Source organism: Carex rostrata, chromosome 13, assembly GCF_964058835.1.
Source record: "Carex rostrata chromosome 13, lpCarRost1.2, whole genome shotgun sequence".
Classification (NCBI taxonomy): domain Eukaryota; kingdom Viridiplantae; phylum Streptophyta; class Magnoliopsida; order Poales; family Cyperaceae; genus Carex; species Carex rostrata.
The window spans coordinates 6723569-6750945 of NC_135930.1; the positions used below are offsets into that span (position 1 = coordinate 6723569).

Below are 27377 nucleotides of genomic sequence, written 5' to 3' on the forward strand. Positions count from 1 at the left end.
CTGCATCGGTTGTTAATTAGAACCGATGCAGATTAGTACCTATCTGCATCGGTTGTTAATTAGAACCGATGCAGATTGGTACCTATCTGCATCGGTTGTAACAACCGATACAGATTTGTTTGGTATCTGTGTCGCCCTCATCAGGATCGGTTGTGAACCGATACTGATATCTGTATATAACCGATACTGATTCTATTTTTTCCAATAGTGAGGGAGACACCACACACCAATTCAAACTCCAAAACATCTCTCTAGATCTCTCCATATTTCTTTTAGAACCATGGCCTCTAACATGACCTATTGCACCATAATATATATAACCTTCATTCTATTGCTATGTAAAAATGTACAAGGAATTGTGCCAGCAGTGTATGTATTTGGAGACTCACTAGCAGATGTTGGTAACAACAACCACCTGCAATTCTCTTTGCTGAAAGCCAACTTCCCACACAACGGAATCGACTACCCGGGCCGCAAAGCCACTGGCCGCTTCAGTAATGGCAAAAACTTTGCAGATTTCTTATGTAAGTATTGACTCTATTTAATTAATTTTCATGCATTTTAATTATATGCATGCATGCATGCTATGGATTTTCCTCTTCAAACTCTGGCTTGCAACCAAATTACTAAGAGGAAAGTAATTAAATTGCACCAAAATTTTCGTTATGTATGTATATGAGATATGGAAGTAATGTTTGCAGGTATATATCGGAATAAATCTTTTGTTCCTACTTCCTACTTTACCCCTAAAAAAATGTTAGCATCCACTGTGATAAAAAAAAAAAAAAAAGCTTAACACACATTGTATTTGTATATATGAGTAAGGCTACCATATATTGTAATGCATAGGCATTTTTGTACATTGAACTATAAATTACCGGATTCAAAGTCCAAATAATCGATCCAAACTGTTCATCTTGTTCTCCATATTAATATGTGTTTGGAGACCAAATTTTACATTTTTTGAAAATTATTACTATTTTTTTAGATTTATTGAAAATCGTTGTTTTCGGACAAATCTGGACCATAAAAAATAGCGATTTTCAATAAATCTAAAAAAATAGTAAATTTTTTTCAAAAAATATATAATTTGGTCTCCAAACACATATTAATATGGAGAACAAGATGAACAGTTTGAATTGGTTATTTGAACTTTGAATCCGGTAACAATGTACAAAAATATATATTCATTGTAATGTATATATGGTAGTCTTTCTCTTGTATATATATCCTCTTTTTGTTTAGGTAGTATTACTGTATTAGTAGTGAAAATTAAATATAACATGATTTAAGAAATTTTCTTGTTATGTTGATCACAACTAAGTACCAAACTTTGGATGTTAGTTAGATATTTATGTGCAATACAGTTGATAGTTTTCAGCCTTTTGTCTGTGTTAAGAGAAAGACGAATCTTGATAATATCTTTGTTTCTGTACCTTCACTGTATGCATCATACATGGCATGACAAAATTAAAAGGGTGACAATTAAAGGATATGATTTGACAGGTATTAATGAAATGTTATAATAATTAATTTATATAAACATTGATCATTAATTACAATACAAGAAGGTGCCCCTTCTCTTTTCAGTCCTAAATTTTTGTTGATTTTGTATTTACATGTAATATTTTTTTAATTCTTTATTTTGATAGATAAAGCTTTGATCTATTTACAGTTTTACACCTCTGCATTGGTTCCCTTTAGTTATCATAGTGGCATCTACCTTTCAGATGACATCTCATGTATACACTTCTGTTATGCATTTTTATGGGAATCCACTTTAGAAATTATTTAATATCACACCTCTTTTCTGGATTCCTTTAAAGAACTAGTTCCATGCATGCATGATGCATATATATGTTACTATTCATGGAAGCTTCACACCCTATATTTGCATGCATTGCTTTATTTGTGGTCACAAATTATTATTCCACAACATGTGCAGATAGAGACCTCCATCATATTTTAGTGGTGTGCTGACATCTCCTCTGCAATTTTCTTTTTGAAATAAAAAATGTATTTTTACTTCTATATTAATGAATGACACTTCTGATTTTATTTTTTATTTTTTTCGAATTACTGTGATCGAGTTGATTATTAAAGTTAAAAGATGTGTTATACCATTTGCAAACAACTTTTCCAAAGTTTTAAATTTTTAAATGCCAATACCATTTTTAAGAATAAATGAATTAATGTACACTTCTACACCGTCCCAGCTATACGGACTAATTGATTCTTTAATGCACAATTAATACAAGCAACCGGCACATATCACTGAAAAATAACTTTCTTCTCCATCAATATATCACTTAAAGAAAAAAGAAAAGAAAAAGAAATTTTTCTTCACATTTGATTTGATGGTATACAAAAGAGGAAACATCCCGCCTGGTGTTAACTTGGAAAATTGCAGAGAAAAATGTCCAAGTCAAAGAAGTCAACATTGTACATTAAATAGGAGATATAAAACATACATTAATCGCCTCCAGTAACTAAGACCCCAGCTAGGGCCCTAGGGGTGGCAATGGTAACTTTTTAGCCGTTTATCCGATCCGTATTGTATTTGATAAGACGGGTATAGATAATTTTTTTTTTTTCGTTAGCTTATTGGGTATGAATATAAATAAGAATTATCTTTCGGTAACCAAATGATTAAGGATATTGGTAATGACTATTTCGTACCCTTTACATAGAGGTTTAATGGGCGGGCGGGTACGAGTACCCGGGTATACCCGGGACGGGTACGGGTACGTCTCGGGTACGGGTAGGACGGGTACAAGGGTATACAAGTACGGGTATGGTCGGGTATATTTTTCAAAAATCATACCCTACCCGTCCTATACCCGTACCCGTGTACCCTTGACGGTTAGGGCGGGTACGGGTATTTTTTTTTTCTGGTTTTTTTGTTTCTGTTTTTTTGTTGGTTTTTTTTTTTTTTTTTTTTGCTGTTTTTTTTTCTGGTTTTTTGTTGGTTTTTTTCTGGTTTTTTGTTGGTTTTTTTCTGGGAGGGAAAAACATAATTTTTTAATTTTGAATTCGGATGAACAGTACTCGGGTATCGGGTACGGGTACGGGTACTCGGGTACTAGGGTACGGGTATAGTTGGGTACGGGTAAACTCGGGTAGGGTATGGTCGGGTATTGGTCCAAAAAAACGGGTCCGGTCCGGTTTATACCCGTACCCGCGTACCCGAGTACCCGACCCATACCCGGGCTCGGGCACGGGCAGGTATGGTCGGGTATACCCGACCCGGGTATTGTTAATCCACTACCTTTACACTATAGGGTAATTAAAAAAATCAAAATATATATTCAATTCAATTTCTAAGCCACCTAAATATATATTTGTATTTTTGAATTTTCTTCTTTTATAACAACAATTTAGTTGGAATTGATCGCACATTTATTTTTATTTTTTTTTTATTAGAAATGCAATTACATATGTGTGAAATGAATGAGTTTTTGATGTTTAATTTGTAAAATATAATAATACTAATTATTATATTAGTATTATCCATTATTCACCCGTTACCGTTTCGTTACCCGATAATATTAGCGGATAAGAGTAGAGTAGAGTAAGGTCAATTTTTAATGGGTATGGATAGGGTATGAGTAAAGTCAATTTTAATGGATAAGGGTATGAAAATGCATCCACCCGGTCCGTACCGTACCCATTGACACCCCTAAATCCAGCAGAGGAACAAATTTCAAAAAATTTACTCTCCATTTTACCCAAAATGGAGTTATCCTGTTAATCACTCATTGAAGAATATTCTGTGACAAGTTTTTTCTCTAGTTACAGATACAATCTGTTGAATTAAAACTAAATTGTTGGAACTTTGCATTGCACATGAACCATTTGATTATATAGGAATTCATTTACTAGTAATTAATACTGATGTAGACTATGTGATTGTGCTCAAAATCAGAACTGTTTTTGGAACTGTTAATGTCTTTCCTGAAATTATAATTGACACCCTGAATTGATGAACAATTAATTGTTTGCAGCTCAGAATCTGGGTTTGCAAACCTCGCCCCCGTACCTGTCTCTTTCCTCCAAATCAAACCACACCTCTGTGTATCTCACTGGTGTCAGTTTTGCTTCCGGTGGTGCCGGCGTTTTGAACTCCACAAATTCGGTAAGAAAAAATCATTTTACAATATTACACTTCAAAAAGATATATTTTATATCTCCTTTGAAATATAGTAATATCGATCGAACATCCATTAACATTGGCAACGACTCAATGCAGAGAATATGAATAAAGAGGAGGGTTTAAATACTTGTATTTTATGTGCCTCTGTATGCCTCCACTTTTAAACTTTCTAATATTAAAACTTTTATAAATGTATTTGTCAAAATAAAACCGTTAGATGTGATCCATATTGTTTTCTCTACATGTACATTAAAAAATATCACTTTTGGGTTTTACTTATATGAATAATAAGTTGGTAAATTAACATTCATAAATTATTCATATCAATGTATTTTTACAAGTCTTTGATAACAATTAAAACAAATATGAAATGTCATATTTTTTTATATGTGCATTGAAAAAATAATATTTGTTGTATTAATAATTTTAATTTGACATTTAAGTTTTTAATTTAAATTATTAAGGTTTTATAAATAAAGACATAATGAAGACACAAAAAATAGAGACATTTGAACCCTCATGAATAAATACGCTTACTTTGATCATAACTATTCAACAATTATGTTTATTCAGAGTAAATGTATAAGCTTTAATCAGCAAATCAACTACTACTCGACAGTATATGGAACCATAGTACAACAACTTGGCACAGTACAAGCACAAGATCACCTCTCCAAATCAGTTTTCGCAATTGTTATAGGAAGCAATGAGCTTTTAGATTATGCAAAATCAAATTCTGCTAGCAAAGCAACACCTCAACAGTTTGTCGATTCGATTATTCCTACACTACACGGCCAACTAAAGGTGACTGTCTGATCTCTATCTATTAACTACAAGAAATTTTTTGAAACCAGTACTAGATGTCTGGTACCATGTCTCTCACTGTTCGGAAAATGCATGTTACATCGATGATACATTAGTACTACTAATCTTAACTAAAAAAATACTGAATATAAAATATACACATTGGTCCTTCTAAAGGAAAAAATATATGAAAACATTAAATTAATGCTTGAAGTTGAATTTTAAAAAGAAGACATCAAAAATTACAACTGCTGCGAAAAATGTTTCAGAGGATATACAACCTAGGTGCACGGAAATTCGTGTTCCTCGGCACAGGTCCAGTTGGCTGCTGCCCTGCTTTGCGTGAGCAAAACAAGACAAAGGAATGCAACGCAGGAGGAAATTACGCTTCTGTCCTCTATAACCAGGCAGTTTCTTCTCTACTAAATGAGATGAGCACACAATTCACCGATATCAGCTACTCCTTCCTCGACACATCTACTGTTTTGCAGCAATACATCCAACAACCATCTGCCTATGGTATAATCCAATTTTAGCACTTATCTTTTATTTATCAGGGAAATTAGTATTTTAGCACCTATCTTTCAATATAATATTCATTCTACCAAAATTAAAACTTGTAATATACTGGTATAAATATGTAATAATCTTGAAAGGTGAATGGTTAGTTACTTTTTTCTAGTTGACAAAGGTAGGCCTTTATATGGCATTTCAGGTACTGGTACAAGTATGCATTAGGGCCATACATTTAATAAAGGGTATCGATTACATGACAAACTCCCATACTTTTTAGGGAATGAGTTAAACATAATTAAGTTCATATCTGTTTAGAAATTATGCATATTTTAATTTTAATAAAGAGAAACATTGATGTGGTAACTAGGTTTCACAGAAGTGAAGTCGGCATGCTGTGGATTGGGAGATCTGAATGCAAAGGTTGCGTGCCTCCCGATTGCCACCTATTGTTCCAACAGAAGTAATCACATTTTCTGGGACTTCTACCACCCGACCGAGGCAACAGCCAGCATGGTTGTGAGCACCGCATTCGATGGATCGGCACCGTTGGTTTACCCTCAAAGCATAAGACAGTTGGCATCTTAAATTATAATTACCATTGCGTAGCTGTAATCATCCCCTAAAAAAATATCATTTTGATCGCTATACATATATAGTAATTTTCTTATGTAATGCTTATAGGTTTACATAATTAGATTTGATACATAAGGTTATGTGAAGTTACATTCACCACTGTTAAAGATTTTGTGAGAGAAGTATTTCTGTATCGGGTATCGGTCAAATGTAAGACAGATAATCAATTAGAAGTCAATAAGTCAATTACATTGATAAATATAGAAAGTAAGATATGCAATGAATATTATGATTTCATTAACCTCTAGGCGTTACAGGGTACGGTCTTTATATAGACCTCAGTACTCAATATACATAGAGTCACTGTTTGTAACAGAAATAACAGAATCATGTAACTAATCCTAATACAAAGTCCAAGTACAATGTATCTATCTAATAATAACAGTTCAGTTAATATTAATTAGCAGATATAGCATATTATGTAAATTGAGAAATAGTCTACCGGCTCTTTAAATTTTGTAGCCTACGAATAGGCACTAGAATAACATTTTAAAATAATATCAGAAATCAATAAAATTAGTGTTTTTTTTCTCTCAAAACGGAAATAAATCTGCTGTATTTGAGAAATATTCTTGCTACCCTGTCTTTGCATTGCGACTCGAGTAATCACCACCTAAGCTCAGGACCCGACTTCCATGGACTGGACAGACCCGACCACTATTAAGTCAATTTCAGTAAAAATTAGGCTCATAAGTCATAAAAGTAGTATATACATGTTTTGTATATTTCTTCAATTTTCATTCATCTCCAATTTAAAATATGACAAAAATAAGTCACTCGGTAGTCCCACGGATACATTTCAATGGATCAAATAAACTAAATATTTTGATAAATCAAACTATAAACCAATACAATATGGGCAGGAGAATTGATGGAGGGCAGAACATCTAAAGCATGAGTTCAATTCAATGGCTAACCAACCAAAATCAATTTGAACTACAGATTACATGGTAAACCAAAATCACTTTGAACTAAAACCTCAGAAACAGACACATCAGCACATATACAGTGTCTAACCTACAAAAACCTCACTTGATCTCAACATCAAAAACATTGCGCTCGATTTGTCCCTTCGGAACTGTCACAAGCAAAACCCCGTTCTTGAACTCGGCTGCAACCTTGCTTTTGTCACATTCATCGGGCAAAAGCAATTGCAGGTCGTATGTTCTTGCGCCTCTCTTCCACCACTCACCCTTCTCTCCGCTGCCTTCCTCCTTATGCTCTCCCTTTATGACCAACATGTCATCTTCAACTGATACCTTGACCTCCTCCTTGGACAAACCCGGCATGTCAAACCGCATTTTCACCTCCTTTTCATCTTCCACGATGTCCCATGGTGCCCGCACTTCAGCACGACCTCCATTGCTTTGAGACCGTCTAGTCACGGTGCCAGGATATGCCATGGTGTCCTCAAATAGCCTGTCCATTGAATCTAGCATTTGCCGCATTGTCTTCATCGGTGAGTATGGATCCATCAAGCCTGAATCAATTTTCAAACACCAATTGTTAGTAACACAATGTGGCAACAGTTACAGTATTCCTTACTCTTTATGAAACCTTTCATAGAATTAAGTATAAGCAATTGAAGGGAGAAAAAATACATACCAAAAGGAGAGATGTCAAGAGAAGCACGGCGAGGCTGCCTCTCCATGTCCTGCTTATTTCCATTATAATTCCCAACCGCATTTTGATCAACATGCACACTCACTGCCGAGTCCTTATGCTTCTGCGGCATCGCTGAAGAAGCAGACATAGGCCAAACACGAACTTGATTCCCAAAGCATTTCGGAGTCATCACCATTGACCGTGCCATGAGACGTGAGGTGAGGCGACTTGCAAGACCGCATGGAGATACCACCGCCATTTTTGTGCAAGGAAACTAATTAGTTGTGTGGTGTATATTACTAAGGACTTATAGTGTGGTGATTGGTCGAAGTACTGCTTGAGCGTGCTTTGAATTTCTTCTACGACGGAGCACAGCCGAGTAACAGTATTTATATAGAGCTGGAGGAGGAATCGAGAAGGTTCATGACCAATTTTGGAGTGACACTGACACACGAATCGATTGGAGGAGGGGTAGTATCCGGTTTCTCTGTCTTTCTGGAAAGCACTAGATCCCGGGAGACATGAGGTTCGACCGTTGACATGGATCAAATTATTAAACTGGGTTTCTTTGGGCCATACAATAAATTTGTTTTTGGGTCTTAAATAATGAATTGGGAACTTTGGGCCTGAACAATAAGTTTTTTTTTTGTGTGCAAATGAGCCCGTAGGCTAGCAATAAGTTGGTTTTACTCGGTCCTGTTTAAGGAAATTTGTTAACCACTGTTCACACACCTTCCTTGCATGATTTGTTAGGTTTGTGCGAATCGCATGACGACAGTGACAAGATTTGCGTGACAGAAAAATCCTTTTAGTGAAGGAAGTGTGCATGGTTACCCTTTTTTTTTTTATAAATACAATCTAAAATTGAATTTTTAACTTTGTGTCGCTGTCTTTGTCTTAAAATTTTAAATTTTGCATTCTATAAAATAGATTATTGCTTACTATGAGTTGATAGCATTCAAGCGGTGATGTATGATCATTATGTATCTTTACATTACGAGTGACTTTCATATAAGATGTAGAGAAAAATTAATTATAGGTGACGATTTTTCTTATATTGTTGAAAGTCATTATATATTGTATATTTTTAAATAGAGCTCAAATGACATAATTTGTAGACTAGATTAAAAAAAAAAAAGCAATACTGTCATGACAATGCAAATTAATGACGTGAATGGTTTAATATTAACCTTAATTAACACAAAACTTTGAACCTAACAAACTGTCAGCAATCAAGTGTATTCCGTGTGTTAATATTAACGAAAATGGTGTTAACATGATTAAAATTTAAAATATTAGACCGAGTGATTGCATTAATCAAAGCCCATCTACAAATATTTTTTCCTACATATTTGGAAACTGAATTAATTAATTGGCATTTGTTATGTAGGTTTTGTTTCTTCATATGTGGAGAATATGAACAAATTAAGCTGAGGTTGGAGCACACATTTAGATCCTTTAGATTCTTATATTTAAACCTGGAATGTACTTAACTGTTAGATATTACAAACTACTTTATTAGTTAAAATCTAGCTACATATTGGCAAAATTAACAGTTCAGATACATATGCCAAAAAGATGATCAGAAGGCTCACAACTCATTCAAAACAGGAAGGCATTTATTGCAGTACTTGATAAACACCCATTGTAGCTTTCAACTCAGAAATGAAATACGGTCTTTTGACCTTTCAGGACAAAAATATTGTTTTCCTTTTACATTTTACCTGGGCTATTTTGGGATTTGTTTGGTAAAATTAACGGGATTATTACACCAGAGTAAAATAACTCGAATAAAAACTTTCGAAATGTAAAATATCTCGCATAAAGTTAGGGAGATCATTATACCGTTAGTTTGATTAATTATCAAAAAATAAGAGCGCCAATTTTTATTAAATCTACCTGTCATCGATGGCCGATCTGGACCATCGATCTCTCACTAATAATTTTTCCAATAATTTAAACCATCTCGAACTATATTCCTCTGATTATGTATAACAAATTGACAAAAAAATGAGAAATATTTTTATCCTCCATTCAATAATCCCCAATCAAAATTTTTAACCAGTCAAACTAGCTAGTAAGTATTCTTGTCCATCAAATGATCTTTTATCCACACCCTGCTATTTTATGTTCATATTTAAGAACTGATTACATTTAATCCGATGTCTATCGAAATGTGAGAAATATTATTATTGTTATTTTAAAATTCATGCAAAAAAAATTATATTAAAAAAAATTTAGTCCGAAATTTTCATAGATTAACTCGAATCGGGATATTTTCATGTGTGTGAATTCATTTTTTTTCCCTCTCTTTTTCTCTACCACTTGTCATTCTTTCTCTTTTCACAACTTTGTTGTTTATTTCTTTCAAGCACCTAACATACTACCTATATTTATAACCGCCTAAAATGCTACCAAAATCTTTTTTTGAAATATAAATTACTACCTAAATCTAAACAGATTTTAAACGACATACTCAACAGTTTTTGCACCAGAAATATGACTTAGACGTAACAAAACATAAAAAAATCTAGATATATGAAAACATTTTTAAGCGCCTGTGCCATTATTGTGTTATCCAAACGGGGACCTCACATCACCCAAACTCTGATACCACCATTTTGCTTTGCTTGTGGGTGCGTGGCTCCACCCCGGCCCGCTCTGGAAATACATCTGCTGTGATTATAAAGGAATCGCAGACCCTGTTATTCGATATCCATCCATTTATCTGTCTAGAGATTCGTGTATAAAAAATAAGTATTGTTAAAATTTGTGCATTCCAAAAAGTGAAAGATTAGATTTGAAATCACAGGATGCTGCGATCTCTTCAGAATCACAGCAGATTTATTTCCGCCCTGCTCTAGTGCTTTTGTCCGCCACGTATCTCCTTCAAACGCACTTAATAAAAGGCCACCTTGAATTGAGACATGCTCTGTAAATGTAAAAATAATATGATAACCTCCACCCCAATATTTTTGGTGGCTAGTGTTGAAACAAATAAGATTGAATCAAACATATTTTAGTCAAAATAGACCATCCATAATATCTACTAAACAAGTTCTAAAATTATGGGCTATTAAAACTACAAACCAAGACAGTATGATCAGGAGAATTTGATGGGGGCAGAATTAGAGGCCCACAAAAGCCTGGAAGCTTAAGCTCAACCTCCAAAGCATGAGTTCAATTCAAGGTTCTAAATAGCGATTATAGCGGCATAGCGGGGAGACCAAAAAAAAAGCTATTGCGAATAGCGTAGCTATAGCGGAAGCTATCACACATAGCGATTTTCCCTTTTCAAACTTTATATTCTATATTTCTACTAATTATTAACATAATCAATATTAGAGAATTGATGTAACAACTAAATGACAACTAATCTAAGTCTATACTTTTTATCAATTACGCAAATAAGAATGAAAAAAATCTAAAAAGTAACATTATTTAATAGTTTATACTTCATGATATTACATATTATAATAGACAAAGAACAATTAATTTTATAAGGTAAATGAAGTCAATATACATATTTAAACATTTTATAATTATAATAATAATCAAAATCAGCTTTCAATTGAAAAGAACGATAATAATTTTACAAACGAATACTATAAAAAGAGTAATCAAAATGAATAATTAGTATTTGAATATTTCTCGATATAGAATGATAGAATAAATCACAAATAAAAATAGAAGCATATAGTTTGGTTTAGTATACTTATCGTAGAAGACCATGTAGTATTAGAAATAAGAATAGAAGTACAGAAGTCCATGTAAATTGCAAAAAAAAAACATGTAGCATAGCGGTAGCTATAGCGGGTCTCATATAGCGGTAATAGCGGTCAGCTATTATAGCTATAGCGGTCGTAGCTGAGTTAGCGCAATTTTATCTCATAGCTTAGCGTTTATGGTCCGGAAAAGCTATAGCGTAGCTATAGCGCCGCTATAGCTAGCTATTTAGAAGCTTGATTCAATTTAATGGGAGATTAAAACCCCTTTGAATTACTACATATTAATTACATGGCAAAACCAAAATCACTTTGAAATAAGACCTAAGCAAAACAGACACATCAGCACATATATACATTGTCTAACCTATGAAAACCTCACTTGAGCTCAACATCAAAAACCTTGCGCTCGAATTGCCCCTTAGGAACTGTCACGAGCAAAACCCCATTCTTGAACTCGGCCGCAACCTTGCTCTTGTCACATTCATCGGGCAAAAGCAATTGCATGTCATATGTTCTTGCGCCTCTCTTCCACCATTCACCCTTACCTTCGCTGCCTTCCTCCATCTTATGCTCTCCCTTTATAACCAACATATCATCTTCCACCGTTATCTTCACCTCCTCCTTGGACAAACCCGGCATGTCAAACCGCATTTTCACCTCCTTCTCATCTTCCATGATGTCCCATGGAGCACGCACTTCACTGCGACCTCCATTGCTTTGAGACCGTCTAGTCATGGTCCCTGGATATGCCATGGTGTCCTCAAATAGCCGGTCCATTGAATCTAACATTTGCCTCATCGTCTTCATTGGTGAGTACGGATCCATCAACCCTGCAACATTTTTCAAGCACCAAGTTTTAGTAACAAAATGACGGCAAAATTGTCGGTCACAATATTTCTTACAAGTTAGTCTTTATGAAACCATTTATAGAATTTAGTATCAGCAATTGAAGGGAGAAAAATTACATACCAAAAGGAGAGATGTCAAGAGCAGCACGGCGAGGCCGCCTCTGCATGGCCTGCTTATTGCCATTCTTCCCAACTGCATTTTGATCGACATGCACACTCACTACCGAGTCCTCATGCTTCTGTGGCATCACTGAAGCAGAAGTCGACATAGGCCTAACACGAACTTGATTCCGAAAGCTTTTAGGAGTCATCACCATTGGCCGTGCCATGGTACGTGAGGTGAGGCGACTTGCAAGAGCGCATGGAGATGCCACCGCCATTTTTGTGCAAGGAAACTAATTAGTTGTGTGAAGTAGATTACAAGGGACTGAGTGTGGTGATTGGTCGAAGTACTGCTTGAGCGTTCTTTGAATTTCTTCTACGACAGAGCACGAGTAACTGAATTTATATAGAGCTGGAGGAGGGATCGAGAAGGTTCATGAGTCATGACCAATTTTGGAGTGAAACGTGTCGGTTGGAGGATGGTTGGTATCCGGTTTCTCTGTCTTTCTGGAAAGCACTAGATCCTGGGAGCCGTGAGGTTCGACCGTTGACATTGGTCAAAATATAAAACTGGGTTTTCTTTGGGCCTAACACTAAAAAGATTTTTGAGTCTTAATAGACAATAGTTAATACTAAAATAGAAACTTTGGGCCTGAACAATGAGTTGGCAAATTGTAATCCCATTTATATTAACTCCTTATTGAGTGGAGGCTGGGTTTCCGAATAGACCGGCCCAAATTAGCAGCAGCACGGATAGAAGGCCCAAGCGGCCCATCGAGAATTGAAGCTGCTTTAATGGCTTTTTTTCTTTTCGTTTCTTCTGGAGAAGTAGAACTTTCGAGCCTAGAAGAATAAATAATTAATTGATAATGGGTGATCCTCCTCCGCCGCCGCGCATCCTCCTGGCTGGCGATCCCCAGGGACGCCTCCGCCTCCTCTTCAAGCGCGTCACCTCCGTCCGTTTATTCAATTTCATTTCATTTAATAAGATCATTTTCATTTCCCACTTACACTTATTAAATACTTACCTGGCATTGGCATGGCAGGTGAACCAGTCCACAGGACCCTTCGATGCTCTCTTCTGTGTCGGCCAGTTCTTCTCTGATGAATCCGAAGAAGAAGTGTCAGATTACGTGCAAGGCCGTGCTTCCGTGCCCATTCCCACTTACTTCACAGGGGCGTACGGTGGCGGTGCCGTCGTATCCCAACTCCTCTCTAAGGCTCAGGCTCTTAGAGGGTTCCACCCCCAGGGCATTGAGATTTGTCCTAATCTCTACTGGCTCAGAGGCAGTGCCAAATTCAATATTGCAGGGTTGTCAGTTGTCTATTTGTCGGGGAAAGGAACAAATGTAGAAGCTAATTATACAGTTGATGATGTCGATGCATTGCGGGCCCTTGCTGACGAGCCTGGTGTTGTTGATTTATTCCTCACTAACGAATGGCCTAGTGGGGTGGCCAATGGAGCTGATCTATCACATGCCCCACCTCAAGTTACAGATCCTTCCGGTTGCGATCCTCTACTTGCTCAATTGGCTGCAGAGATTAAACCTAGGTTGGTTACTAGTCTCATAACTGCCAATTTCAATCACCTTCTTTTCTTTTATTAAAAAAGCATGAGCATGATTGCTTGTTTGTAGGTACCACATTGCTGGTACGAAAAATGTGTTCTATGCAAGAGAACCGTACATAAATGATGGCGCTGTCCATGTCACGCGTTTTATTGGACTTGGTACTGTAGGAAACAAAGACAAGCAGGTTAGGTTACTACTTTTCATTTGCTCTTGTCACTATTTTTGCTAATTACCTGACTTATTATATATAATGCTTTGCTGGTATGTGATAAATATTTTCCAGAGGTTTATTCATGCAATATCTCCTACCCCAGCATCCACCATGTCTGCCGCTGAGATTGGTGCAAAACCCCCAAATACCACCCGGTCACCGTATCAAAACATAAACATGGCTCCAAATGATTCAAAGAATAATAATAATAATAGCTCCATCGCCATCAAACATGAGACACAATACTGGCGGTATGATGCTCCTCCGAATAAGAGGCAGAAACAAAGACTGCTGTGCTTCAAATTTACATCATCCGGTTCCTGTCCCCAAGGTGATAAATGTAATTTCACACACGAACCTGAGGCGAGGGAGCATTATACAAGAAATGTGTGCTTTGATTTCTTAAACAAGGGGAAATGTGAGCGTGGCGCCAATTGCAAGTTTAGACACAACTTATCTGAATCTGACGATGACAGTGCTAATAAACGACCTGCTAGTGCTAGGTAAGTAAATTCCTTTTCCTTCTTTTCTTTTAACAGGAAACAAAAAATGTTATTTTTTGTTACTGCAAATTTTCTCTTCTCTAAGGCACAGGCACTTGTCACTTTTTGCCAATTTTGTAGGCGGTCTGAGAGCAGTTGTTGGTTTTGTCTGTCAAGCCCTGATGTGGAATCTGATCTAATTATTAGCCTAGGGGAAAATTACTACTGCGCCCTTGCAAAGGGCCCACTCGTTGAGAGCCATGTCTTACTCGTACCAATCGAACACAGCCCAAACACTCTTATTATGACTTCAGAGGCAGAAAAGGAACTTGAAAAGTACAAAAATGTCCTTAGTGTGTACTTTGAGAAGCAAGAAAAGTGTGTTGTATACTTTGAGTATGCATTTCAAAATAATCGTCATGCTAACCTTCAGGTAAAAACAATTGATGTTGCTGCAAAACAGTTTCATTCTTTGCACCTTAATTTTGATAACAAACAATGCTTTTGCTTCTGTTATTATTCTTGCAGGTAGTCCCAATTCCAGCATCTAAAGCACCTCATATAGAAAAGATTTTTAATCTGGCTTCCAACCGATTGGGCTTTACATTTTCTTCTATTGTATGCACAGAAGGTGAGAGTGAGGATGATTCTACTACTAATGGACTTGGAAGGAAAGAATTAAGATCCAAGTTCGATGGCAAGTCAAGTTTGTTCTATGTAGAGCTGCCAGGAAACAAAATACTAGTACATAGTGTGGATGATAATGACAAGTTTCCTGTCCAATTTGGACGTGAGGTGGGCATCCATCCATCCTCATATTATATTTAATTCCTTGATCTGAAAAGAAACTAATGCAAAAAAAAAAAAAAAAATCTAATAAAATTGTATGTATGTAGGTGTTGGCTGGGTTGTTAGGTATGCCAGACAGAGCGGACTGGAGGAAGTGCAAGCTTTCAACAGAAGAAGAGAAGGAGATGGTTAATGCTTTGAAGCCTGCTTTCTCCCAATTTTGATCCTTCCTGTCTAGCTTGCGATTTGAGATTGTGGAATGAGAAGAAAGGAACATATCTTTTCTTATTTGGATTGAATAATTAATATTCAAGGTCTTGTGTTTTTAGGTTGCATGTTTCTTCTGTTATGTACTGTATATGTTTATGAAGAAAAAAAAACGGTGAAATTAACTGTTTGTTGAGAAAATACTTTTTGTGATGGATTAAGTAAGGTTAATCACATTATTAATTAATTTAATCGGCTCAATCAAACGGAATGTAATAATATGCTATATAAATAATGTGACGAAGCCAATGTTTTCTTATAAGTTGTGGTTTGCTTGCAACTTGCATGCAAGGCCATATGACGACTGGAGAATTGAGATGGGAATGTACTTGTGAGAACTTGGATATAAAATAATACATGTTCAATATTTATCAGAACAAATTGGCAAGTATAAATCATTTTTTACTAGCATGAGCTATCAGCTATAGAAAGACATTTATAGCTTGTGGTAGGCATCCTAAATATTTTTAAGTATTTTTGGACTCTTGATTAACTCATTTTACATATTACCTCATACGTGTACGGATGTCTATTGGTACATTTGAAAATTATAAGGGTAAATTTCACTATAGGTCACTAAATTTTGTTATTTGTCATGAATTAGTCACTCAAGTTAGATTTGTTCCTGTTTAGTCACTTAACTTTGTTATTTGTTCCAATCAAGTCATTTTATATTTTTCTATTCAAAATGTTAATGGAATATGCTCGTTCCGTTAGTATTTTGGGTGAAATATGCTCATTATGTTAATATTTTGGACGGAATGAGTATATTTTGTTAATATTTTGGATGGAATTGGAATATTCCGTTAAGATTTTGAATGAAAAACTATAAAGTGGCTTGATTGAGACAAATAACAAAGTTGAGTGACTAAAAATGGACAAATCAAACTTGAGTGATCAATTCATGACAAATAACAAAATTTAGTGACCTCTGACGAAATTTACCCAAATTATTAATATATATTTATGCATCATAATATCTTGAAAAGCTTCTCCAATTTGTTGTATGCATCATAAGTTTTTCTATTAATGGACTCGCTTTAAGTAATTAAATCACCACAATTGTTTTTTTATACTTCAAATATTATCAGATTAATTTTGAATAAATATTTTTTTACGCAGTGTAACATTTTTAGTAAAGTATTAAGTACTTGTTATATGCATCTTAGATTTTGTTTTTATTAGTTCCGGGTCGAAGGTCAAAACTAACCGTTTACTCTAGATACGGTAAAAAAATATGTTAAATTAATTTGAAAAGTACAAATACATTTTTACATAGCATAATCCCTAGTAATGGATCTATAGTTTGTTGTATATTTTCTAGATGGTTTAGTATTAATTTTGGAATAATGTAAATTGATTAAATTATTAAAACTGACGAATCATACTTCAAATAAACTGACAATCCCGTCCGACGTGTAACGTATGGGCCGCTTTAATAGTCATACTAGGGGTGCAAACGGATCCGATACGGATCTAAAACCAAATCCGTATCCGTTTTTATTTTTCGGATACGGATCGGATATTAGACGGATACGGATACGGATACGGATCGGATATTAACCGGATACGGATATCCGTTTTTTACAATAGTGAATAACATAATTTTTTTCATAATTCATATTAAATTATATAATATATATCTACTATTCGGATACGGATAATTAAAATTCAAAACTATATCCGTATCCGTATTCGCACGGATATTCGGATATCGGATATCCGTATTAAATTTTCGGATATGGAGTCGAATACGGTCGGATAATATCCAACCTGTTTTCAACCCTAAGTCATACGGATGCTGATTGAACGACCGTGTGATCTAAACAGAAATATTATGTTAGAAATACAGGGACTTGAGAGAAAAGACACACCGCGCCAAATTCACATCCTCTGAGATATCTCAAACTCGAGTGTTTTTCTTCAAAATCTCAAATTCAAATACGTTCTGCACGAATAATAATGCCCCTGCGCTATCCCGAATAGTATACGTCGGTAAGGGTGGCAAAAAAGTTTGTAGCTCGTAGTTCGATCGTGACTCACACCTGATTCATTTTTTTTTTCCAGAATTAGAATTTGTGTTGTTTAGACGCTTAGCACAAATAGTGACGCAAGTTTTGAACCGCTAGGGTGTTCTTAAGTTTACCAAGTCTCTTGGTGAACTATTAGTCTAAATCCGTTAAATCGGCTTCAAATGATGAATCTAAACCATTGAAACTCACATATCTTACGAGTGATGCATCTACATGTGAAAATTTTAAATATTCGAATCAATCAGTATAAAGTCAAGCGGTCAAAATTAGAATATTAAGAAATTAATTTTAATGCATTCATTTTTTGAACAGTTTTTGATCAATTGACTTTATACTTAATTAACTGCAATTTTTAAAATTTTCAAATATAGAAGCATAATTCGTAAAATATGCAGATTTCAACGGTTTAGATTCATTATTAAAATTTATTTGACGAATTGTAGACTTGAGTTCATCAAGACTCAGAGGCGGAAGCACAGCTACGCAGGGGTAGGCCTACCCCTGGATTTTGAAAAACGCTACTAATACCGTGCATGGTTTGAATCGAAATTTTGCCTACCTCTGACTTGGTCTCGGCCTACCCCTGATTTGGATCAAGATTTCTTTAGAAGGATCTGAGTTCTTCTCTTTCGCCGTTTTTCCTTTTAGTTTTTCTGTTCTTTTCATTTTTTGTTATTTTCCAAAACTAAATGAGGAAGATGAATAGACAATTTGTTTAAAACTGGTACACATGAACCATAAAAAGAGTTGTAAAAGGAGCCTTGTGAACCATGTTTATACAAAATATTACTAAAAGAGATGAACACTACTTGTCAGGTTTAATGAATTAGGCGGAAAACTCATCTCTCTCAGTCCAAAACACTCTTCTTCTTCTTTTTTTCTCTCTTTTTCTCCATTGTTAAGGATCCCTGATATCTCCATTTCATTCATTATGATTTGTTTTAATTCTCCTTTTTTTTTCTTTTTTTAATACAAATATTGAAGGACTATAATTAATCACGATATTAAATTTATCAATTTTTATTATCAAACAATTCACGTATTAATATCAAATTATTTAATCGATATTTAGATATAGAAGATTAATTTCTGTTTTTTGTCTGATAAAAATTCTGACTACGTCATTATCAAGACTTGATGAAGATAAGAACACTATAGTTCTACTCTTTTTAATTATGTGTCTCATAGAAAACAAAAACACACATCGAAATCTGATACTGAATCCCAGGACCCAGATTGGGGCAGGCCCCGCTGGCCCACTTGTTTTAAGACTTGAGATGGATGTGCTCAAATCTCTGTATATTTCCATGGTGCAAGTGTTTATCTGACAGCTTTTATGTTTTTAAATACTGTCGCCGTACGAGATCTAGCGCAGCAAATTCTGTCCAGAACGTGCGAGATCTTGCGGGGACAATAATCCAAAGATTCGTATTAATTTCCCTGAAATTTGAGCCGCTGAGATGGTAAGGCGTTCAAATGTTCATCTCTAGTTTATCCATCTTTTCCTGATTGCACTCTTCAAATAAATTGACATTCAGATAAATTTTCCAGAAATTTACATTGTGCAAATATCGGTAAATTTACATCAAATGAATTTTCTTGCATAAATTGCATGATTTGAATAGTAAATTATATGCATAAAGAATCTATCAGACTATTGATTTAATTATTTAAAATATTTGTACTATGTAAACGGTAGTGGATTATTTCTCATGTGATATTTTTTACTTCTATGTTTTTAAGACACTATTTTTTATTTTTATGTTTTTATGTCTTTTGATGTTGAACTATTATAAGACTTATCATATTTGATTTTGATATCTAAATTGAATATCAAATTAAGTATGCTTGATTTTTATGAAATCGATAATCATACAACTACTTTTCAAAAATATTCAATAATTTTTATTTTAAAGTACGAAACAAAAATTTCTTCCAAACTTACCCGAATTTTCAATTCGTTTTGATCGATTTTCACCGTTTCACTCAATTCCAATTCCACGGCCTAATTAAATTATTTGCATAAAGAATCTATCAAACTATTGATTTAATTTTAAATATTTGTATTATATATAATATAAGTGGATTTCTTTTTAATGTTTTATCTATGGAACTAACAAAATTATTCAATAAATAATTTTTTTTTAATTTTTAAATACAGAACAAATTTCTTTCAAAAAAAAAAATCCGAATTTCCAATTTTATTTGACCGATTTTCACCAATTCAGATGGCTAATTAACCAAAATCGCTTTGAACTACATACCAAATGGTAAACCAAAATCACTTTGAAATGAAACCTCAGCAAAGCGAACCAGTTGGCAGCATCTGCCAAGTTTCTCAAAGAAAATATAAAATGAAACCTCCTCAGCTTTAACATAGCTGCACTGCCCGCACATATACATGGTCTAATCTATAAAAACCTAATTACTTGATCTCAACATCGAAAACCTTGCGCTCGACACGCCCCTTAGGAACTGTCACAAGCAAAACCCCGTTCTTGAATTCTGCCGCAACCTTGCTCTTGTCACATTCATCGGGCAAAAGCAATTGCATGTCATATGTTCTTGCGCCTCTCTTCCACCACTCACCCTTCTCTCCGGTCCCTTCTTCCTTCTTATGCTCTCCCTTTATCACCAACATGTCATCTTGCACTGATATCTTCACCTCCTCTTTGGACAGACCCGGCATATCAAACCGCATTTTCACCTCGTTTTCGTCTTCCATGATGTCCCATGGGGCCCGAACTTCACCGCGGCCTCCGTTGTTTTGAGACCGTCTAGTCACGGTGCCAGGATATGCCATGGTGTCCTCAAATAGCCGGTCCATTGAATCTAGCATTTGCCTCATTGTCTTCATTGGTGAGTACGGATCCATCAACCCTGCAACATTATTCATAAATTCAGAATTAGTAATTAACACAATTGAGGCAAAATGAATCTCGGTTATAATATTTCTCCCAAATTACTCTTTAAAAATCATTCATATATAAAATTAAAAATAAAGCAATTGAAAGGGAGAAAATTAGCATACCAAAAGGAGAGATGTCAAGAGCAGCACGGCGAGGCTGCCTCTGCACGGCCTGCTTACCACTTTTTTTCCCATTCGAATTTCGATCGACCTGCAGACTCACTGCCGAGTCCTCATGCCTCTGTGGCATTGCTGAAGCAGCAGACATAGGCCTGAGACGAACTTCATTTCCGAAGCATCTCGGAGCCATCACCATTGGCCGGGCCATGATACGCGAGGTGAGTCGACTCGCAAGAGCGCATGGAGATGCCACAGCCATTTTTGTGCAAGGAAACTAAGTTTACTACAGTAGATTACTGAGGACTGAGTTTTGTTGAAGTATTGTTTGAGCGTGCTTTGAATTTCTTCCACGATGGAGGAGTGATGAGTACCTGCATTTATATAGAGAGCTGGAGGAGGGATCGAGATTCGAGAAGGTTCATGACCTGTTTTCTAGTGATTTACGGGAGGAGATGTGGTCTCCGGTGCTTCTCCGTCTTTCTGGAAAGCACTAGATCCTGGGAGACGTAGGTTCGACCGTTGACATGGGGTAAATATACTAAATTGGGTCTTTTAGGGCCGAAACACTAAATCGTTTTTGGGTCTGAAAACTAAAATAGGAATTTTGGGCCCGAACAATAAGTTAGTTTTGCTCGGACCTGTTTAAGAAAATTATAATCCCATTCATTTTAAATTTAGGTGTTTGTGGTGAACCCATCCATTATTTGATATAATTTCGATTTCATTATTAAGCATGTTGAGTGTCCAATCCGTCAACAGCTATGATTGAAAGATGAAATTTCAGATTTAATTCCTGCCCTCCAATTAACGGGCAACCAACTCAATGGGTCAATTCCATCTAGTCTCATCAAAAAGTCACAAGATGGTTCACTTACCTTAAGGTTTGTTTTGAACTTTTAGACTCAATAACCAACTTTTATTCTACATCTTTCGTTTGAAATAATTTCATTCATGAATAGAGTAGCAAATGATACAAAACTTTGTTCTCACGTGACCTCATGCAAAGAAGAGCAACATTTCTAAAATCGTCATTGTCGTTATAATTTCAATTGTTGTGGTGGTGATCTTAGTAGCATGTAGTAGGCATTTTCAACATTTACAGACTTAAAAGATGGTCAGTTACAACTAAAACATAATCATTCTCATCCTTACGATATAAGGTTATGGATATAATTGATTTACTTAAAAAAAAAAACCATTTTTTGAGCTAGTTTGTGTAAATGTAATTGTCACATATTAGAAATCAGAGAGCTCTACTTTTCATATTTTGTTTGTTTATTTTTAAAATATTGGATTGCATCGAAGAGGATTAATATTTGATCTATTTGTTGTAGATCAAATGATTTTATTATTATTTCTTAGTGTAAATAGTAAGGAAAATTACATTTCTGTGATATCATCAATTGAATAAATAAAAATATTTTTTTTCACCATCTATGTTGAATGAAGAAAATAAAATAATTATTAGTTCCTATTCAGCTTCGAATTTAATATATATTTTTTATTTGTGTTGTACATAATCATGAAAAAAATTGTGTATTGACATGTAAGGAAGGTTGTTGAATTATAGAAGTTATTTGTTGTTGTTTCTTTTATTGTTATTTATTATTTGTCTTTTGTTCAATATTAACATTAAATCTTACAGTATGTTTTCGTTGCAACGCACGAGCACGATACTAGTATTCATATACTGTTGAAGAACTTGGTCTAAGTCAAATTGACACCGCCCGAATTGCACCGTTCTAAAACTTTTGAAACTTATAGGCCTCATCATTCAGTGACATGTCATATGGGACGCTTCAATGGACCAATTCAACAACAAGGGTCCTGTCAACCTTCTCTAGCCAAGACAAACCTAGTTTATGCTCAAGATGATCCTGGCCCGAGTCAAAACTAAGCCCGTTCCTTGATAGCTTGCTGGACAGAAAAATAGGCTTTAGTGTTTGGGCCATATCTCCTTCATACGAGGTCCAATTAAGGTGATTCAAAATTCTGTGGAAAGATAAGAGAATGTTCTACAACGTTCATGTTGGGACTTATCCCAGAAAAATAAATTATCTTGGTCTATAGGGCGTGTTAGGAGTCTGTGAGAGTTATAATTTGTTTTCTATTTTCAAGTTTTATTTTGTGGGATTTTAGGAGTATCTTTTGAGTACACTACTAGAATTCACTCTTTTTTCATGCTCCCGAAAATGACTTTTTCCAAGGGATTACCCTTGAAAAAAGCCCAAAAATCGTCATTTTCAAGCTACCCTTGAAAATACTACCGTTGATAATACCCTCCTTGGAAATAGTCAGTATTTCCAAGGGGACCGTTGGAAATACTCTTTTCTAGTTTTTTTCAAGAGACTACCCTTGAAAAAAGGGCCGTTGGAAATACTTTCAAATTTGACTTCTGTTTACATTATTTTCAAGGGGAGCATCGTGGAGCCCACTAGATTATTTTCAAGGGAAGCATCGTGGAGCCCACCAGATTATTTTCAAGGGGAGGGAACATGGGTCCCACTTGAACATTTCCAAGGGTGACACCCCTAGGACCCACTTGAGTATTTTCAAGGGCAGTTTATGGAGGACCCACCCCAGCAAATTCATGGCCAACAAAAGTGGGCCCCACCTGGTCAGATGTTGGTGCTATTATTTGAATGAGTTCGTGCATTTTTTTTCCATGGAAATACCTCTGGAAATACTAGCCTCCTTTTTTTTTGTACCAGAATGCTTTCATTGGATTATTCTCCCGGTACCAACCCAATATTCCTTTACAATCCCCAATTCTCATTCAAACTGATAACACATCTTACAAATCAATAAAAAACATATTGAGAAAAGAGATTGCAAAGCATTTAATAAGCATAAATCATTAACATAGCATAATCAACACATTGTATCAAAAGAAAGTGAAAAACCCTTTACAACACAGTATTGTGTACTTGCACACTACTAATATACCCAAAATATACCCACTATGCTATGAGTTAACAAAAATTCACATAATAAGTTACCACCTAGTTTGTTGATATGTTAGGGGTTGTAAATTCACCAAAATGTGCACTTTCGGACACTAAAAGGTCTGGTTAAAGTTGAAGGTAGATTGCCACCTACAATATTAAGAAAACATCCATGTGAGCATCCATGTGAAATTATCGAGTCTGTTACCTACAATATTAAGAAAATAAATTATGAGAATTATATTATTATTATTAGCTTGGAAATGCATTTTGCAAAAATGTGATAAGTTACTAAAAATTGTACTCTACCTTGCTGTTGTTTATCATGGACGATGGTAAGTTTTGCCTGGACATATAGTTTGACTTATCCTCACTGTAGAAGGTACAAGTTAAATCTCAGTTGCTAAAATTTCAATAATTAAAATTAAATAATAATAAATAAAATCTTGGATGTAAAGTACATGTTGGTACCCAGGACTAACATGGCCATACCAATATAAACAGACAATAGATTGACAAGGTTAATTTGTTGGGTATCTTTGGTTATAATGATCAGTGTGTCAATTGTCAAAGTAGTATCTAATTATGGTAGAATGAATCTCATTATTATCACTCCATGTTGTGTTTTTAACTTGACCATCTTGCTAGTGTAAATTTGATAAAAAAGTAACCAGATGTCAACCAAATAATAGTTTTTTGTTCTTTACATCAACTGCTTGTGGAGAGGCTAGTTTTCAATTAATTCAAAATGTTTGAGGCAAATTAACCACTTTATATGCAATTTTAAAACTAGAATTGCTAAGATAAACCAATGTTTGATGATGATCACAAACACAATTAGTAGGCAACAATGCAAATACAATAATGATATGAGGTGCAATTTGAATTAATAAAAAATGCTTTGCATATAATTATGGTCATACAAGCAAGGATAGGTATAATGAAATACTAGTTTAAACTTGATTAAGCAACCAAAGCAGGAAACATTTTCAGAAATTGGCATACCTGTACTGTACTGGTACTGTACCAATGTCTCGTCATTTTCACAATTTTAATCAAGTGATTTGTATCAGTGTACCTGTACTGTACCAATGTCTAAATAATAGAAAATAGAAGAGAAGGCAAGCAATATTGATACCAGTATCATAAAAAAATAGCAGGCTTGAAAAGATATATAATCTCTGATACCTTTTGAAAAAGGACAAAACTATCCTCCTTATATGGATATCTAAAGCAGAGTTACAAATATCATTAATTGTCAAATAAAGCCTCTTAATTTTGGGCTATAGACTAGAAAGTTCATCATTATTTTTGAACTTACTGGTTGTATATAGTCGCAATCAAAACCAGCATATTCATTGAAATGATTCTCAATGTCGTATCCTCTGTAACTGTATGAGCCATACTCAAATCTATGAAATAAAGTTTACCTATCCAAATAATAAATATGAAAAAAGCATAAGTTACTATTAATTGACAACTACAATTATGGATTGTCAGAAAGCAAAACCTGCATTTTTTCAATTGAGAATTAGCAACACAAGTGAAACATCACTAAGGCTTTAACTTCTAAAAAATGAGAAGTTACTTTAGATGGAGGAACAACCTTTGCCAAAAATTTCGAAAAAAAAAATACTTAAGAGAGAGGAAGGTTACCTTGCAAGTCATTTAGCAAAATATTTTCAAAAAGCAAGTCATTGTATGAAAAGAAGGTGGAAAAATTTAATAGATCGGTAAGATCCTGTTAAAAAATAAAAAAAACAAATACTACAAGCACCAAAAGCATAGAATAAATAACTACAAGTATATATGAAAGTACCTTAAGTTCATTAACTTGCTTATGAATCTGGACTGCTTTTTGTCATCATCGAACTAAAGTTTTTCAGCTAAAACCAAAATATTAGTTAGTTTTCAATTCAACATTAGTTAATCAAACAAATGCCAAGTAACTGTTCTTGCCCGTTATAATTTTTTGGAAATAATATGAGAAAGAACAGTTACTGTTGCGCCTAATAAAGTAACTGTTCTTGCAGCTTATCACATAAACCCGATGTGCTCCAGTAGCTAGTTTTATGAAAACTAGACTAAACATATTAATATCATCATTCTTTCACTAGAGGTTCATATGGGCCTCCATTAAGGTATTTTTTTTTCTTAAACAAAGATTTTCATTACCTCTCCTCAATCTTTCCCAGCACCAAAGGCTCCTGAAAAGTTAAAAAAAAGTGAAATGCATGAGAGGGAAATGTACTTTGCATTCAACATTATCATTTAACTAATGCATGCATTATGAAATTGTTTTACCTATGTAGCCTAGAGTCAATGGCAGAACACTCAATGTACAAGGGGATAAGCTGGTTACTAATCCAGCACCAAAAATAACAGCCAAACTGTAAATCATGAAGAAGATCTAATAAAGTTTGTCAAAAAATTTAGTAAAAAACTGTCAATTTTGCATAAGCACAATAAAAATTAATAAAGTAACCATCGGTGTAAAAAAAATCATGTGCAACCTAAATATAAGATGTAAAGAAACAGAACAAGACATTTTAGCAATTAATAACACAATAAACGAAATACAACTTTTGAAGAGAGATCTAACCTAGTGAAACTAAGAGCTGACAGCTGGTCTTGCACAGCCAAATTAGCATCTTGGCTGGCTGAATAAAGCAAGCCTCCAAACCAATCACCGAAAAAAAAACTAACCAAAATCATAATTGCTTGAAAATGATTGAGCAGGGTTACCAATAGCCTTCTTTAAAAATAAATCTAGTGCAACTTAATGGTAGATTGTAACAAGTTTGCTTATTTTTCCGATTCCAAACAAAGCAGCTTGGATCAATCTCTCTATGATCAACCAAAGCAAGCAAAAGAGGCATTTCATCAAACAGTTGAAGTGCACCACAAGAAAGACAATAATAACTAATCAACTCATCAGTTCCCCGTAGCATACCTGCTATGCTACTAAACTTGTTGTCACTGAAGGAAGCGAGATTTTCTGTGCTGACACGACTAATTTGGGCCTCTTCAGAGTTCCTATTAGGCAGAAGGAGGTCAATTGCGTTAGAATTCTATGTGCGCATATGTGTGCGTGTGTGTGAGAGAGAGAGACTTGTGTTAATTTAAATTGCAATCAGATGCGTAAATTCACAAATTCAGCCACTGCTCATCGCGGCCATCTTAGTCGCCACCTCTGCTACCTCGTCGCGGCGGCTGCATTGTAGAAGATGGAGAGCACAGATGGAGGTTTGCGTGTGCACAAGGGTTTGGTGGTGGGATTGGGCGAAGGTAAGGTCTAGTGGTTAGATCGTAAGTGAAAAAGACCGGCATTAGGTTTGGTGATAGCGGCAACTCCATTTGAAATTTCCAAAAAAGAAGAGGAAAATGGCGGATAAAATTGGAGGGAATGGAAAATTTTAGAGAGAGTAGGTGCCTAAAAATCTTCTCTGGATGAAATGGGAGAACAAAAAATTTGAGAAGTATAGATTTTAACAGAGCAGTTTTAGCTTCAAGCAGTGTATCAGATATTTTAGAAGCTCCTTAAATTATATAGGTTGTGCGCTGCATAATTTAAAACTGCTTTGCTAATAAAATCACCTCAAATAAGTACATCATCACCATTTATTATTTATCAGACGGCTTGGAGGTTGATATTTGCTAAT

The 27377-nt window shown here is 35.0% G+C and overlaps 5 protein-coding genes and 1 long non-coding RNA gene across 9 annotated transcripts; 2 read left to right on the plus strand and 4 right to left on the minus strand.

Annotated features, from left to right (window-relative positions):
- The first annotated feature begins 226 nt into the window (after positions 1 to 226).
- LOC144564758 (GDSL esterase/lipase At5g55050-like) lies at positions 227 to 6285 on the plus strand. The gene is made up of 5 exons (XM_078314357.1): positions 227 to 524; positions 4005 to 4135; positions 4727 to 4957; positions 5227 to 5476; positions 5841 to 6285. Exons 1-5 carry the CDS (start codon positions 281 to 283, stop codon positions 6056 to 6058), a joined length of 1074 nt encoding a protein of 357 aa, XP_078170483.1. The 5' UTR covers positions 227 to 280; the 3' UTR covers positions 6059 to 6285.
- Positions 6286 to 7024: 739 nt separating this feature from the next.
- On the minus strand, positions 7025 to 8055 carry LOC144564237 (small heat shock protein, chloroplastic-like). Its single transcript, XM_078313816.1, has 2 exons — positions 7712 to 8055; positions 7025 to 7586 (listed from the first exon to the last, which is right to left on the minus strand). Exons 1-2 carry the CDS (start codon positions 7968 to 7970, stop codon positions 7135 to 7137), a joined length of 711 nt encoding a protein of 236 aa, XP_078169942.1. The 5' UTR covers positions 7971 to 8055; the 3' UTR covers positions 7025 to 7134.
- A 3695-nt stretch (positions 8056 to 11750) lies between these two features.
- Positions 11751 to 12773, minus strand: LOC144564713 (small heat shock protein, chloroplastic-like). The gene is made up of 2 exons (XM_078314309.1): positions 12409 to 12773; positions 11751 to 12269 (listed from the first exon to the last, which is right to left on the minus strand). Exons 1-2 carry the CDS (start codon positions 12665 to 12667, stop codon positions 11815 to 11817), a joined length of 714 nt encoding a protein of 237 aa, XP_078170435.1. The 5' UTR covers positions 12668 to 12773; the 3' UTR covers positions 11751 to 11814.
- Positions 12774 to 13184: 411 nt separating this feature from the next.
- Positions 13185 to 15870, plus strand: LOC144564215 (CwfJ-like family protein / zinc finger (CCCH-type) family protein). Of its 4 annotated transcripts, none has more exons than XM_078313787.1 (7): positions 13185 to 13345; positions 13436 to 13941; positions 14027 to 14144; positions 14244 to 14674; positions 14795 to 15086; positions 15182 to 15448; positions 15550 to 15870. In XM_078313787.1, the coding sequence occupies exons 1-7, from the start codon at positions 13259 to 13261 to the stop codon at positions 15664 to 15666; spliced, it is 1818 nt and encodes a 605-aa protein (XP_078169913.1). In that variant the 5' UTR covers positions 13185 to 13258; the 3' UTR covers positions 15667 to 15870. The 4 variants fall into 4 exon arrangements, 2 of the variants coding, with proteins under 2 accessions (XP_078169913.1, XP_078169912.1); XR_013514581.1 differs by having other exon boundaries at positions 13198 to 13345; positions 15282 to 15448; XR_013514580.1 differs by having other exon boundaries at positions 13208 to 13941; positions 15282 to 15448.
- A 4153-nt stretch (positions 15871 to 20023) lies between these two features.
- Positions 20024 to 21133, minus strand: LOC144564714 (small heat shock protein, chloroplastic-like). Its single transcript, XM_078314310.1, has 2 exons — positions 20774 to 21133; positions 20024 to 20622 (listed from the first exon to the last, which is right to left on the minus strand). Exons 1-2 carry the CDS (start codon positions 21027 to 21029, stop codon positions 20168 to 20170), a joined length of 711 nt encoding a protein of 236 aa, XP_078170436.1. The 5' UTR covers positions 21030 to 21133; the 3' UTR covers positions 20024 to 20167.
- A 4755-nt stretch (positions 21134 to 25888) lies between these two features.
- LOC144564114 (uncharacterized) lies at positions 25889 to 26393 on the minus strand. Its single transcript, XR_013514557.1, has 3 exons — positions 26318 to 26393; positions 26020 to 26105; positions 25889 to 25922 (listed from the first exon to the last, which is right to left on the minus strand). It is a non-coding gene; the product is annotated as an uncharacterized LOC144564114 (long non-coding RNA).
- Between the last annotated feature and the right edge of the window lie 984 nt (positions 26394 to 27377).

Bases quoted from the DNA above. Each gene is read 5' to 3' on its own strand.
- LOC144564714 (XM_078314310.1), bottom strand. From the start codon at position 21,029: ATGGCTGTGGCATCTCCATGCGCTCTTGCGAGTCGACTCACCTCGCGT. The intron at 20,623-20,773 runs GTATGCTAATTT...ATAATGTTGCAG, and splicing joins TCTTGACATCTCTCCTTTTG to GGTTGATGGATCCGTACTCA.
- LOC144564758 (XM_078314357.1), top strand. From the start codon at position 281: ATGGCCTCTAACATGACCTATTGCACCATAATATATATAACCTTCATT. The intron at 4,136-4,726 runs GTAAGAAAAAAT...ATGTTTATTCAG, and splicing joins TTTTGAACTCCACAAATTCG to AGTAAATGTATAAGCTTTAA. The intron at 5,477-5,840 runs GTATAATCCAAT...TGTGGTAACTAG, and splicing joins CCAACAACCATCTGCCTATG to GTTTCACAGAAGTGAAGTCG.
- LOC144564215 (XM_078313786.1), top strand. From the start codon at position 13,259: ATGGGTGATCCTCCTCCGCCGCCGCGCATCCTCCTGGCTGGCGATCCC. The intron at 13,942-14,026 runs GTTGGTTACTAG...GCTTGTTTGTAG, and splicing joins GCTGCAGAGATTAAACCTAG to GTACCACATTGCTGGTACGA. The intron at 14,675-14,794 runs GTAAGTAAATTC...CCAATTTTGTAG, and splicing joins AAACGACCTGCTAGTGCTAG to GCGGTCTGAGAGCAGTTGTT.
- LOC144564237 (XM_078313816.1), bottom strand. From the start codon at position 7,970: ATGGCGGTGGTATCTCCATGCGGTCTTGCAAGTCGCCTCACCTCACGT. The intron at 7,587-7,711 runs GTATGTATTTTT...AAATTGATTCAG, and splicing joins TCTTGACATCTCTCCTTTTG to GCTTGATGGATCCATACTCA.
- LOC144564713 (XM_078314309.1), bottom strand. From the start codon at position 12,667: ATGGCGGTGGCATCTCCATGCGCTCTTGCAAGTCGCCTCACCTCACGT. The intron at 12,270-12,408 runs GTATGTAATTTT...AAAATGTTGCAG, and splicing joins TCTTGACATCTCTCCTTTTG to GGTTGATGGATCCGTACTCA.